The sequence below is a fragment of the Staurois parvus genome, unplaced genomic scaffold (assembly GCF_062004578.1).
Source record: "Staurois parvus isolate SC_StPar_1 unplaced genomic scaffold, SC_StPar_1.0 ptg000099l, whole genome shotgun sequence".
Taxonomy (NCBI): Eukaryota; Metazoa; Chordata; class Amphibia; order Anura; family Ranidae; genus Staurois; species Staurois parvus.
In genome coordinates this window covers 4,187,007-4,200,390 of record NW_028317895.1, presented here as the reverse complement: position 1 = coordinate 4,200,390, position 13,384 = coordinate 4,187,007, and the positions used below count along the sequence as shown (strand labels likewise).

At 44.1% G+C, this 13,384-nt stretch overlaps 1 protein-coding gene across 1 annotated transcript in view; it reads left to right on the top strand.

Annotated features, from left to right (window-relative positions):
* Positions 1-5,037: 5,037 nt before the first annotated feature.
* Positions 5,038-13,384, top strand: part of NOP16 (NOP16 nucleolar protein) — a 10,298-nt gene continuing 1,951 nt past the window's right edge. The window contains exons 1-4 of the mRNA XM_089671120.1: positions 5,038-5,198; positions 7,068-7,176; positions 8,351-8,396; positions 12,533-12,639. Of these exons, the coding sequence (XP_089527246.1) occupies positions 5,095-5,198; positions 7,068-7,176; positions 8,351-8,396; positions 12,533-12,639 (366 nt within the window). The 5' untranslated portion in view covers positions 5,038-5,094. The remainder of the gene's footprint in view (positions 5,199-7,067; positions 7,177-8,350; positions 8,397-12,532; positions 12,640-13,384) is intronic.

Sequence of the window (13,384 nt, the reverse complement as noted above, 5' to 3'; positions counted from 1 at the left end):
GATCATGTTAAAACGCATCAAAAACGCACCGGAATGCACTAGTACACACCAAAATGCATCAAAAACTAACTGTAACGCACATGTCCCTATTTAAATTAAAGAAAAAGAGAGGGGGGAAATGAATTGGAACACAAGAACGCACTGGAATGCGTCAAAAGCGCACATGCAGAAACGCATCTGGAATGCATCTGGACTGCGTTTCTATAGTGTGAACCGACCCTAAGTCTAGGTTCACACCTATGCAGGTTGCATTTGATGAGTTTCTGTTTTGCGTTTTGGCCGTGTTTTTGATGCATTTTGCGAATTTTTTTTTCATTGTTTTATTTTTCTTGTTGCTAGGCATATTTTAAACGCAAAATGTATCAAACACACAGCAAAAAGGCATCAAAAATGCAACAAAAATACAATACATGCTTTTCTGCCGTGTTTCCATTGAAGTCTATAGAGCTGGAACACATTCAAACACCACAAAAAAAAGACAGCTAATCTCAACAAATACTGCTCTCTCTGCTTCTGCTCTCCCTATTCCTCTCAAAATGTCTGAAATAGTTAATTTTTTACTGTTTCTCAGGGCATTCTGGGCATTTTGGAAGGTCTCCTGAGGTTATCTTTAAAAAACGCCTCTAAACGCAAATGCTCATAAACACTCATAAACATGCATAAACGCACAAAAAAAGCAGTATGCAAACGCGGCTAAACAGACGTTTTTTAACCTATGTTTTCCAGCAGTCAGTTTCCATCATTCAGAAGTGTCCCGTGTACATGGAGCCTAAATCTGTCTTTGCTCTGAAGTATGATCTGTGGTCAGATTGTGCTTCAGAGGCTACTAATAGGCAGTGAGGGAGTAATGTGATGCCTCCTTGCTGCCTGTTTTAACCCCATTTTTGCTGATAAATGTGGTGCATCGAAGGCTAGGTTCACATCTATGCAAGTTCCAGTTGATGCGTTTTCCAGCATGTTTTGCGTTTTTTATGCATATCACGTTTCGCTTTTTTGTTGTTGTTGGCTAATAGGAAAGTATTACAGTTCTGTTCATGTAGTGTGACTTTGATGCGACTTTGATGCTACTTAAGAGTGTAAAGTCCCATTAAAGTTGCACTACATAAACAGAACTGTCATACTTTCTTATTAGCCAACAGAATGTAATGAGGTTGTGCTGTGCCCGTGACTTTCTCTTTGCTGAATTGGGATGTCTCTTTGCTGGATTGGGCTGTCTCTGTGTTGGATGGGGATGTCTCTTTGCTGAATTGGGCTGACTCTTTGCTGGTTGGGTTTGTCACTTTGCTGGATGGGGATGTCTCTTTGCTGAATTGAGCTCTCTTTGCTGGTTGAGGATGTATCTTTGCGGAAATTTTGCTATTTGCTGGATGGGGATGTCTCTTTGCTGGATGGGGCTGTGTCTTTGTTGGATGGGGATGTCTCCTTGCTGGATTGGACTGTCTCTTTGCTGAATACATGGGGATGTTTCTTTTTTGCTGAACAGTGCTGTCTCCTTGCTGGATTGGGCTGTCTCTTTACTGGATGGACATGTCCTTTGATAGATGGGGATGTCTCTTTATTGAATATATGGGGATGTCCCTTTGCTGTATGGGAATGTCTCTTTGCTGGCTTGGACTGTCTTTGTTGGATGGGGATGTTTCTTTGCTGGATAGGGGATGTTTCTTTGCTGAATATATGGTGATGTCACTTTGTTGGATTGGGCCATCTCTTTGCTGGATTGTGCTGTCTCTTTGCTATATATATATATATATATATATATATATATATATATATATATTTATATGGGATGTCTCTTTGCTGAATGGGGATATCTCTTTGCTGGACTGGGTTGTCTCTTTGCTGGACTGGGCTGTATTTTTGTTGTATTGGAATGTCTCTCTGCTGAATATATGGAAATGTCTCTGCTGCATTGGGCAGTCTCTGTGCTGGATTGGGCCATCTCTTTGCTGTATATATAAGGATGTCACTGCTGGATTAGGATGTCTCTTTGCTGAACATATGCAGATGTGAGCTGGATTGGGATGTCTCTTTGCTGAATATGGATGTCTCTTTGCTGGATTGGGATGTCTCCTTGATGAATATATGGGGATTTCTCTGCTGGACTGGGAAATCTCTTTGCTATATTGGATTATCCCTTTGCTGAATATATGGGGATGTCTCTTTGCTGTATACATGGGATGCCTCTTTGCTGGATTATGCCATCTCTTCATTTTACTGCATTGCTTTTTATTATCAAATAGGTTTTTAATTGCAAATTACTTGTATAGCCCCCCCAAATTATACATCGATCCCTGTTCTCTAAAGGGGGTGGTTCTATGGGGTGGATCTAGGGGTGGGTAGGGTGCAGAGACAAGCATGATCTAGAGCAGTGGTTCTCAACCTTCCTAATGCCGCAACCCTTTAATACAGTTCCTCATGTTGTGGTGACCCCCAACCATAAAATTATTTTCGTTGCTACTTCATAACTGTAATTTTGCAGTGGGAGGAGTAGTGCCACGGCATTGGTGTCAGTGGGAGGAATAGTGTCCCATCACTGATGTCAATGGGAGGAATAGTGCCCCATCATTGGTATCAGTGGTAGGAATAGTGCCCCATCATTGGTGTCAGTGGGAGGAATAGTGCCCCATCATAGGTGTCAGTGGGGGGAATAGTGCCCCATCATTGGTGTCAGTGGGAGGAATAGTGCCCCATCATTGGTGTCAGTGGGAGGAATAGTGCCCCATCATTGGTGTCAGTGGGAGGAATAGTGCCCCATCATTGGTGTCAGTGGGAGGAATAGTGCCCCATCATTGGTGTCAGTGGGAGGAATAGTGCCCCATCATAGGTGTCAGTGGGGGGAATAGTGCCCCATCATTGGTGCCAGTGGGAGGAATAGTGCCCCATCATTGGTGCCAGTGGGAGGAATAGTGCCCCATCATTGGTGCCAGTGGGAGGAATAGTGCCCCATCGTAGGTGCCAGTGGAGGGAATAGTGCCCCATCGTTGGTGTCAGTGGGGGAGGAATAGTGCCCCATCGTTGGTGTCAGTGGGGGAGGAATAGTGCCCCATCGTTGGTGTCAGTGGGGGAGGAATAGTGCCCCATCGTTGGTGTCAGTGGGGGAGGAATAGTGCCCCATCGTTGGTGTCAGTGGGGGAGGAATAGTGCCCCATCGTTGGTGTCAGTGGGGGGAGGAATAGTGCCCCATCGTTGGTGTCAGTGGGGGAGGAATAGTGCCCCATCGTTGGTGTCAGTGGGGGGAGGAATCGTGCCCCATCGTTGGTGTCAGTGGGGGGAGGAATAGTGCCCCATCGTTGGTGTCAGTGGGGGGAGGAATAGTGCCCCATCGTTGGTGTCAGTGGGGGGAGGAATAGTGCCCCATCGTTGGTGTCAGTGGGGGGAGGAATAGTTCCCCATCGTTGGTGTCAGTGGGGGGAGGAATCGTGCCCCATCGTTGGTGTCAGTGGGGGGAGGAATAGTTCCCCATCGTTGGTGTCAGTGGGGGGAGGAATAGTGCCCCATCGTTGGTGTCAGTGGGGGGAGGAATAGTGCCCCATCCTTGGTGTCAGTGGGGGAGGAATAGTGCCCCATCGTTGGTGTCAGTGGGGGAGGAATAGTGCCCCATCGTTGGTGTCAGTGGGGGTAGGAATAGTGCCCCATCGTTGGTGTCAGTGGGGGGAGGAATAGTGCCCCATTGTTGGTGTCAGTGGGGGGAGGAATAGTGCCCCATCGTTGGTGTCACTGGAGGGAGGAATAGTGCCCATCGTTGGTGTCATTTGGGGGAGGAATCGTGCCTCATCGTTGGTGTCAGTGGGGGGAGGAATAGTGCCCCATCATTGGTGTCAGTGGGAGGAATAGTGCCCCATCATTGGTATTAGTGACACCAATGATTGGGCACTATTCCTCCCACTGACACCAATGATACTTACCTTGCTGACCCCTGCTCCAGCCTGGGCTTGCTCGCTCCCTCCCTCTCCCATGGTACAGACACTTAACGGTCAGCTGTCTTCCTTCTCCGGCCGTTCTCCTTCTCTTCACTCACTCGATCTTCGCGGTGCCGCTCAGCTCCTCCTCTCCAAGCTCCACCTCCTCGCCGGTGATTGGCCGCCTGTGTGCCTCTCCTGTGCTACACTTCCGGCGGCCAATCGCCGGCGAGGATTGATCCCGGGGGGGTGTCCAGATGACAGGGGCGGCATGTCATCCCGTCCACAACTGGAGACAGACAGAGGAGCGGTGTCTCGGTTCCTAAGACCATCGGAAATATGTGTTTTCCGATGGTCTTAGGTGACCCCTGTGAAAGGGTCGTTCGACCCCCAAAGGGGTCGCGACCCACAGGTTGAGAACCGCTGATCTAGAGGATGGGGTTTAGTTCCTGCACCTGGAGTATGAACCACAGCTAAAGGAAGCCTTAATCACCAGTCACACCGCTGTGATTTAAAATCGCACGATTTGTGTGCAATTTCAGGTGCAATTTCTGAAGACTTTGTTGCTACTTGTGAAGATTTTCTACAATTCCTTGCAATTTGCAGTGCAATTTCCATTATATTCTATGGATGTGAAATCGCAACAAAACTGCAGAAAAAGTAATGCAAGAACTATTTTAGAATTGGCGCTGCAACTAATCACACGTGTGAACACACCGACATTCACATTCATTAGATGAGATTTCAGGTGCGATTTCAATTTGTAAATTGCACCTGAAATTGCACACAAATCATGCCATTTTAAATCGCAGCGGTGCGACCAGTGACTGATGCAAATACACCTGAGCTCATCACTACCCAACAGATGGTGTCACAGCCCTCAGACAGAATGCATTCGTGCCTAAACCTAACCAAACACAACAATATATATGGCCGGCCAACCAACCAATACAAAACAAAAACAAAGTATCCATCATCCCAAAAAAGCACCGAACACAACATGGATTCCACAATGTAGCTTTTATGTATCATAGCACATTGAAGGACTCCTCACTATACAACCGCCTTACTCTCCTCCCCCTCTGCTCTCATTCATATTACTACATATCCCAGAAGCCTCTCCTTCCGTTCGTGTGACGTCAGAACCGTGCGCCTGGTGCTCCGCCGCCCATGTGTTGTTGGTGAGAGGAAGAAGATGGGGAAGGTGAGGAAGACGCGGAAGAACACATTTAATTACAGTGTGGATAGGAAGAAGTTGAGGCGCCGAGCCAAGAAGAAAAGTGCTCCGAGGATCACATGGTGAGGACAGAGAGTGTAGAGGAGGTATTGCTGACAACACTGACACAAGCAGACTCTGTCAGATCGAAACGGGGACTCCAGTCTGCCATTCTCCATCTACAGGGCGATCAACGTCTCACATTCACCCTGAACCTTATATATATATATATTTATTATTGGATCGAGTAAGGGAGGGTTAGCGCAATGGAAAAGAATGCAAATACTGGGATATAGTACCCTCATAAACAAGGGCCCTTTCATGATAAACGTTTATGTATATTAACCACTTCCCCTCCAGAGGATTTACCCCCCCCCCCTTCTTGACCAGGCCATGTTTTGCTATTTTTGGTTTGTGAATGAACATGTTCCTGGCTATCAAGGGGTTAAATGTGATGACTGGTGTACTGACGGGCAAACTGACGCAATCTGGGTGGGGCGTGAAAACCACGAATCACGTGTATATTCTATAGTATATATCAGTATTTCTGCTATAGGGCGGGCAGGAAGCAATTAAAGAAGCGGTTTGTGTTGCGTTACGGCGCTGCGTTACTCTGACAATTGCACAGTCATGCAACTCTGTACATAAATTAAATTTGCGGTGCGATTTCATGCCCTTTCATTTGAGTGGGATGAGTTTGCACCGTGATATGCATTTGTTTTTCATGTATTCCAATGGCCCTAGTTCACACCAGTGCAGTCAGTTTCCGGTGCAGAAAAAAAAGTAGAATAGGCTGCATTTTGTTCTGCACAGAACTGTACTGGAACACACTGGAGAGATTCACCACTTCTGTTCTGCAGTCCTATAGCCAGAACAGGAAGTGGGAGGAAATCCCTGCAAATTAACCACTTCCCGTCCACCCTATAGCAGTAATACTGCTACAAAGTGGCACGGATGCACAAAATCGCGCACGTGTGTATGTATATATATATATATATGTGTGTGTGTGTGTGTGTATGTATGTATGTATGTATATATAATGTGTGATTTTTCATTTCTGGGTAGGGGGCACACGCTGCTATTCACGGCCTTGGCTGTCAATAACTGGGGCCTGGGCGGTGATTACTCATCAGCAGAGGGAGATAACTGTACGTAAACAATACAGTTCTCTCCCCTGTCAGCTCCTGCACACTGCTTTGCATGGCTCTGCATGCCATGCAAAACAGTGTGCTTACAGTGAAACGCACACACACAGCACACAATTAACCCCTTTGTTTGCCCCACATGTTAACCCCTTTTAGCCCAGTGCCATTAGTACAGTGTCAGTGCTTTTTATTAGCACTGATCACTGTATTGGTGTTATTGACATCCCCAGTAACACTAAGTCTTTTTGAGGGTGTTCCACACCAGCTCTTCCTCTGACCTGCTGTTGACTCACCAACAGTCCCATTCACTTTAATGGGATGGCTGGTGACGCGGCCATCAAGGTGATGCGTAAAAAAAGCAATGAACCAGGGGCTGCACACTGTCAAGGACATCCATGAAGCAGTAAACCAAACTCTGGCTCAGCTCAGTCAACTCCTGTAGGTTCTGCCCCTTTGATGCTTTTCACCCTGATAGAGCTTAATCATAGAGGACCTGACTCCTGAGTTTTGATTACTTCTCCATGGTTGTGCTTGACAGTATGCAGCCCCTTTGTTGCTTTCTACATTTGTTTGGATCGCAACTTGCTCTTGGAGGGGAAAACGGCACCTGCAGCAGAGGAAAGCTGGCAGAGTGTATGCTCTGTGACTTTGGAGCAGAGACATCTAACATTATCCTCATTGATGGTTGATATCTATTGTTGTATGTTGTCTTAATACGTGCTCCACATGTACTGAAAGGTGAACTTGGCCTTGAAGAATATATTTATGAGGAATTCCTCATTTTTTTTTTATCTGTTTTATTTACAGTGATGAGATTAGAAATGCCTGGAATTACTCAAAGTCTGTGGCTGGAAACATGGCTGAGATGGGCCTGGTTGCCGACCCCAATAAAGCTCTGCCAATACGTGAACACACAGTAAGCACTGGTCTTTAAATGACACCTGTACTTTAGAATTATTCTTAATACCATGAAGGAGGAAATTCATATCGAGGCATTCTCCCAGCAACCAGTCAGAGCCCACACAATGTGTGTGTGGATTTTTTTTTTTTCAATCAGAAAATGAAAGTATTCTGCTGCTCTGAGTCTCTGTAGAGAATCTATATTATTTAATGTCTTTTGCCCCGGTGGTGTTGTGGCATAGTGCAACTCCTATATATAGCCCCGTGAAAAATCAGCTCAAAATAATGTATTGAAATCATTGGGAAATGCTTAAGAGACATACCAATTGATTTGTGGCTCCTAAAGCTGGGTATTTGCATTATGGGATTGTGAAATGCATTAAAGATACAAAACAAGAAATGACTTGTACATACATCTATTTACAGTTGAACTGCTGAAATTAGGCAGACTCTACCATTGAAGTGCCCCCGTCCTCCTTTAAATCCTCTTTTAGTCCAGGGTGTATGAATAAGGTGTAATACTTATTCCTTGCTCCAGCAGGCGCTCTCACTTCATGCAGTCCTGCATAGCCTCCTCTCTAAGTCTAGGTTCACACTTAAGCATTTTGTGGAACCGCACAGCAGTCCATTTAACATGATTTCCTATGGGACACATTCACATCTCCGCGTTTTCACTTTGTGCGTTTTTTGGAAAGGGTCAGGGACTTTTTTAAATGCAAAATGTGTTTTTGGTTATATACACCTCAATGGAGATGCTGTAGAAAAGCAGGTCGTGCGTTTTTGATGCGTTTTTAGTCTGCCTCGCAACAAAAAAAACCCCAAAAAACGCATCAAACGCATGTGCCAAAGCATACTGCTTAAATGCAAACTGCATAGGTGTGAACCTAGCCTAAGGTGGTTTGGGCCCTTGTTGGAAGTTTATCTATTCACATACAACACAGGGTTAATAGCACATGATGACCCCAGGGTATCGCCCACAGCTTAGTGCTTCGGGTGGAGGAAAACCGTGCTGGACTGAGGGATAGTGTAATACAGCTTATCCCTTCACCACCTGGACTAAACATGCATTTAATCTTTGCAGTGGGGCGTTTACTAGAGTAGATTTTATCCAATTCCCAGAGTTCAGCTTTAAATGGTTTTATTGAAACTGTGTTCTTATAGTGTTTGGTATGTTCTCTGATTTATTGTAGGTGATCGGTGAACGGAGAAGAGTCCGAAAATCCTATGTTGTAGAAGGTAAGTTGTCCGTCTGATCTTGTGTTCTTCTGAAAGGTATGAAAGCAGCAAAATGATGTTGTAGTATACTATGAAATGTAACAAACTGTAACAGCATTTGTCCCTCCTCTGGTGCTGTAAAGACCCAGGCTATCCTTTTGTGTGATTTCTTTTTCCCTCTAATGCAGGCCATAGATGGGTCGAAAATCGGCCGATTTGTCGGCCGAAAATAAAATCGGCCGATTTTCGGATCGTTAGTGGGCGATTTGGTCGGCCGTTTTTCGGGATTTTGGCCGTTTTTTTTTTTTTTGGTAAAGTTGGAAAAAAATCAGCCGATCGGCCGATTTTCGCGGCATTAATGGGCCAATCGGCCGTTTTTTTACCGATAAAAAATCTGCGCATGAGCATTGACCTGCAAGAGGAAGACAAAAAGAAGAGGAAGAGGATGCAGAAGAGGATGAAAAAGAGGATGAAGAAGAAGAAGAAGAGGATGAGGAAGAAGAGGATGAGGAAGAAGAGGATGAGGAAGAAGAGGATGAGGAAGAAGAGGATGAGGAAGAAGAGGATGAGGAAGAAGAGGATGAGGAAGAAGAGGATGAGGAAGAAGAGGATGAGGAAGAAGAGGATGAGGAAGAAGAGGATGAGGAAGAAGAGGATGAGGAAGAAGAGGATGAGGAAGAAGAGGATGAGGAAGAAGAAGAAGATGAGGATGAGGATGAAGAAGAAGATGAGGATGAGGATGAAGAAGAAGATGAGGATGAGGAAGAAGATGAGGAAGAGGATGAGGAAGAGGATGAGGAAGAGGATGAGGATGATGAAGAAGAGGATGAGGATGATGAAGAAGAGGAAGAGGATGATGAAGAAGAGGATGAGGATGAAGAGGATGAGGATGAAGAGGATGAGGATGATGATGAGGATGAGGATGATGATGAAGAAGAGGATGAGGAAGAAGAAGAGGATGAGGAAGAAGAAGAGGATGAGGAAGAAGAAGAGGATGAGGAAGAGGATGAGGATGAGGAAGAGGATGAGGATGAGGAAGAAGATGAGGATGAGGAAGAAGATGAGGATGATGAAGAAGAGGATGAGGATGATGAAGAAGAGGATGAGGATGATGAAGAAGAGGATGAGGATGATGAAGAAGAGGATGAGGATGATGAAGAAGATGAGGATGATGAAGAAGATGAGGATGATGAAGAAGAAGTAGGATGAAAATAAGAAGAATTCCAGTCCAGCAAAAAGTATCTCTGCAGAGAGCTCCGCTATTTCTGACAGTTCTCTGACAGTTCTTTGACATTTACAGCGGTTGAAACATTGTATCTATTTGTTTCCGAATAAAAACATCTGTATCCTAAATGGAAACAAATAGATACAATGTTTCAACCGCTGTAAATGTGAAGGAACTGTCAGAAATAGCGGAGCTCTCTGCAGGGACACTTTTTGCCAGCTGTAGAAGGGATGAAAATCGGCCGATTTTTTTTTTTTTTTTACCATTGATGGTAACGTCGGCCGCTTGAACGACCGAATTTTCGTTTTTTAAAAGAAAAATCTGCCGTTTTTTCTCCCCATCTATGGCCTGCATAAGACGTAACCAAATTTATTGCTGGGTTGCAGTACCAAGCTTATAGTAGTCAGCAGTAGAAATGCACATGTTGCGAACACTGCAAACATCACACATTGGCACATATATAGGCAGACGTTTTGCAGAAACCTTTCCAAAACTTCAGTTGCAAAAGGAGATGCAAATTGGTTAAAAACTGCAGGTTTCATATACCCCATGAGAGGCTTGTGATTTCCCCTCCACCTGCAATGCATTTACTCCTGTAGTCCTGTCTTTACTCAAACCATGCCAGCTAATTTTATGTTGCAGCTCCCAGATTTCCATTTTTTTTTTTTTTTTAGATATTTTCATTTGGATCTTTTTAAAATATACAGTTCATTCATAAAGTATACAGGCACCCTTCACTTTTTTTCACTATTATGTTGCAGGCTGATACTACAGTTGTTTACTTTTTTTTTTTTTTCTCTTCAATCTACACAGAAAAACAGAATTTTAGAAATGTCTGTGAATTTGTTAAAACTAAAAAACTCTGAAATATCACATGTACTTAAGTATTCAGACCCTTCACCCTAGGTTCATACCTAAGCATTTTGCAGAAATGCAGTACAGTCCATTTAACATGATTTCTTATGGGACATATTCACATCTCCGCGTTTTCATCTGGTGCCTTTTTGGAAAGGGTCAGGTACTTTTTTTGAACGCAAAAAGTTGCGTTTTTAGTTCTATAGACTTTAACGGAAATGCTGCAGAAAAACATGTAGTGCTTTTCTGACATGTTTTTGATGCGTTTTGCATTTTAAATCTGCCGAGCAACAATAAAAATGGGGGGGGGAGCAAAACGCGTCAGCACACAGGTGCAAACGCAATGTAGAAACAGGTCAAAAGCAACCTCTGTACTTTGTTGAAGCACCTTTGGCAACAATTACAGCCTCAGGTCTTTTGGGTATGATGCCACAAGCTTTGCACACCCGGATTGGGGGATTTTCTGCCATTCTTTGCAAATCCTCTCAAGATAAGTCAGGTTGGATGAGGACAGTCGGTGGACAGCTATTTTCAGGTCCCTCCAGAGATGTTCAATAGGGTTCAAGTCAGGGCTCTGGCTGGGCCACTCTAGGACATTTACAGAGTTGTTCCTAAGCCACTCCTGTGTTGTCTTTGCTGTGTGCCTAGGATTATTGTCATGTTGGAAGGTGGACCAATCTGAGGTCCTGAGCACTGTGAAAGAGCTTTTCATTGAGGATCTCTTTAATTTGCTCCATTCAGCTTTCCCTCAACCCTAACAGTCCCTGCTGCTGTACACCCCCACAGCATTATGCTCCCACCACCATGCTTCACTGTTGGGATGGTATTGGGCAGGTGATGAGTGGTGCCTGGTTTCCTCCAGACATAATGTTTAGACTTGAGGCCAAACAGTTCAATCTTGGTGTCACCTGACCAGAGAATCTTGTTCCTCACAGTCTGAGAGCCTTTCAGGTGCCTTTTTTTTAAGCAAAGTCCAGTCGTGCTTTCATGTGTTTTTAAACTGAGGAGAGGTGTCTAGTCACTCTGCACTAAAGCCCAGATCGCTGGAGGGTTTCAGTGATAGTTGTCCTTCTAGAACCTTGTCCCATCTCCACACAGGATCTCTGGCGCGCCGTCGGTGAACATGGGGTTCTTGATCACCTCTCTTACGAAGGCCCTTCTCCCCCAATTATTCCCTTTGGCCGGGAAGAGTCCTGGTTGTGGCTTACTGTTGCCATTTGAGAACTAAGGGAGGACACTGTGCTCTTGGGAACCTTCAGTGCAGCAAACAAATTTTTCTAGCCTCTTCCAGATCTGTGACCGTAATCCTATCTCTGGGCTCTGCAGCCAGTTTCCCTGAGCTCATGGTGTTTGCTCTGAAATTCATTGTTAGCTGTGAGGCCTTTTACAGAGAGGTGTGTACCTTTCCAAATCATGTCCAATCAATTTAATTTACCACAGGTGGAATCCAATCAAAGTGTAGAAGCATTTCAGCAATTATCAAGAGAAATAGGAGATAACTGAGCTAAATTTCAAGTGTTGTTGCAAAGGGTTTGGACATTTATGCCAATGTGATATTTCAGTTTGTTTTTTTCATACATCTGCGGACATTTTTTTAGAATTTTTTTGCTTTTTCATCATGGGGCACGAAGTGTAGAATAGTGAGGGAAAAAAAAGAATTTAAACAACTGTAGTATTAGGCTGCAACATAAAATTGCAAAAAAAAAAAAGAGGGAGGGGGGGTCTAAATACTTTATGAATGCACTGTAATCACTACAGCCTTGTTCAGGAAAAAAAAAAAAGTATGAAACGTGTTGTTGCAGAGGACATCTTGGGCTGCAGGATTTCCAAATTTTGGCTAGAGGATTCTCAGTTACCCAGTGAAAAGAGCATCACTTGATGTCATCATGTAAGATTTTTTTAGAGAGGGCACCCAGAATATGTAGTGTCTAACCGCCTGCAGCTTGAGATGTCTAGGGGAGAAAATTATTGCTTGGTACCTCTAACTCACCCATTTCTAAGATCAAAGGCTATCCGGGGGGACAGTGAGAGTGTTTGTTTCTTTCTGAATTTTGTGCTCATCCATATTATGTTACAGAACTGAAAGCTGCTGCCAGCATTCCATCCAAAAAGACTATGGGCATCTCTAACGACATGATTCTGTATGTTCGTCACATGGTGGAAAACTATGGTGAAGACTACAAGGTACCAAACATATGACTATACTAAATCTGTTACACCTTTTGTGTTTGGATAGAGTAGAAAAGCATGTTAGGTTTTTATTTTAATCCATCTGTGTCCCAGTAAGGTGGATTTCCACTCACTTCTTATCCATTAGGAAATGAGACAAAAATCTCTCCAAAATAAGGGAAATCCCTTCTTAAACAGTTGTCACTAGAATAACTGTCCCATGGAAGGATTTCCTCCCTATTCATGTGAACCCAACATTTCAAATTCTCCCTATGTGCCTGCTGCGCCGTGTCCTTGTATGAAAACATCCTGTTTTTTGTATTAATCCCTGGTGTTCCTGCCAGTCCCTTTTGCTTTCCTATTACACTGACTGCACTAAGCATAAGCACAGCGTGGTCAGTTCTTTAGCTGTGCTGGGAACAGAAGGTATGTGATCACGTATAAAAAGGAAAAACTGGTAATATATATATTTTTGTGTGTGTATCTCTCTATCCATACACAAATGTTTTGCCTTTCATTTCTATGTGTTTAATTTTTTTTTTTTTTGAGCAGTGTTTTAAACTGAATGGTTTGTTTTACAAACACTTTTTGAGCAGAGTGTGGCATCAAGTCAGTTAAACTCCTGGGATATCGATCTGGTCAGTTAAGTAGCAGGGGGGGGTTGATAATCAGGTTCAGCTGCTTTTGCTGTTAATGAAATTAACAGGTGCACTAGGTGCGCAACAATGAGATAACCCCAGAAAACAGGAATGGTTTTACA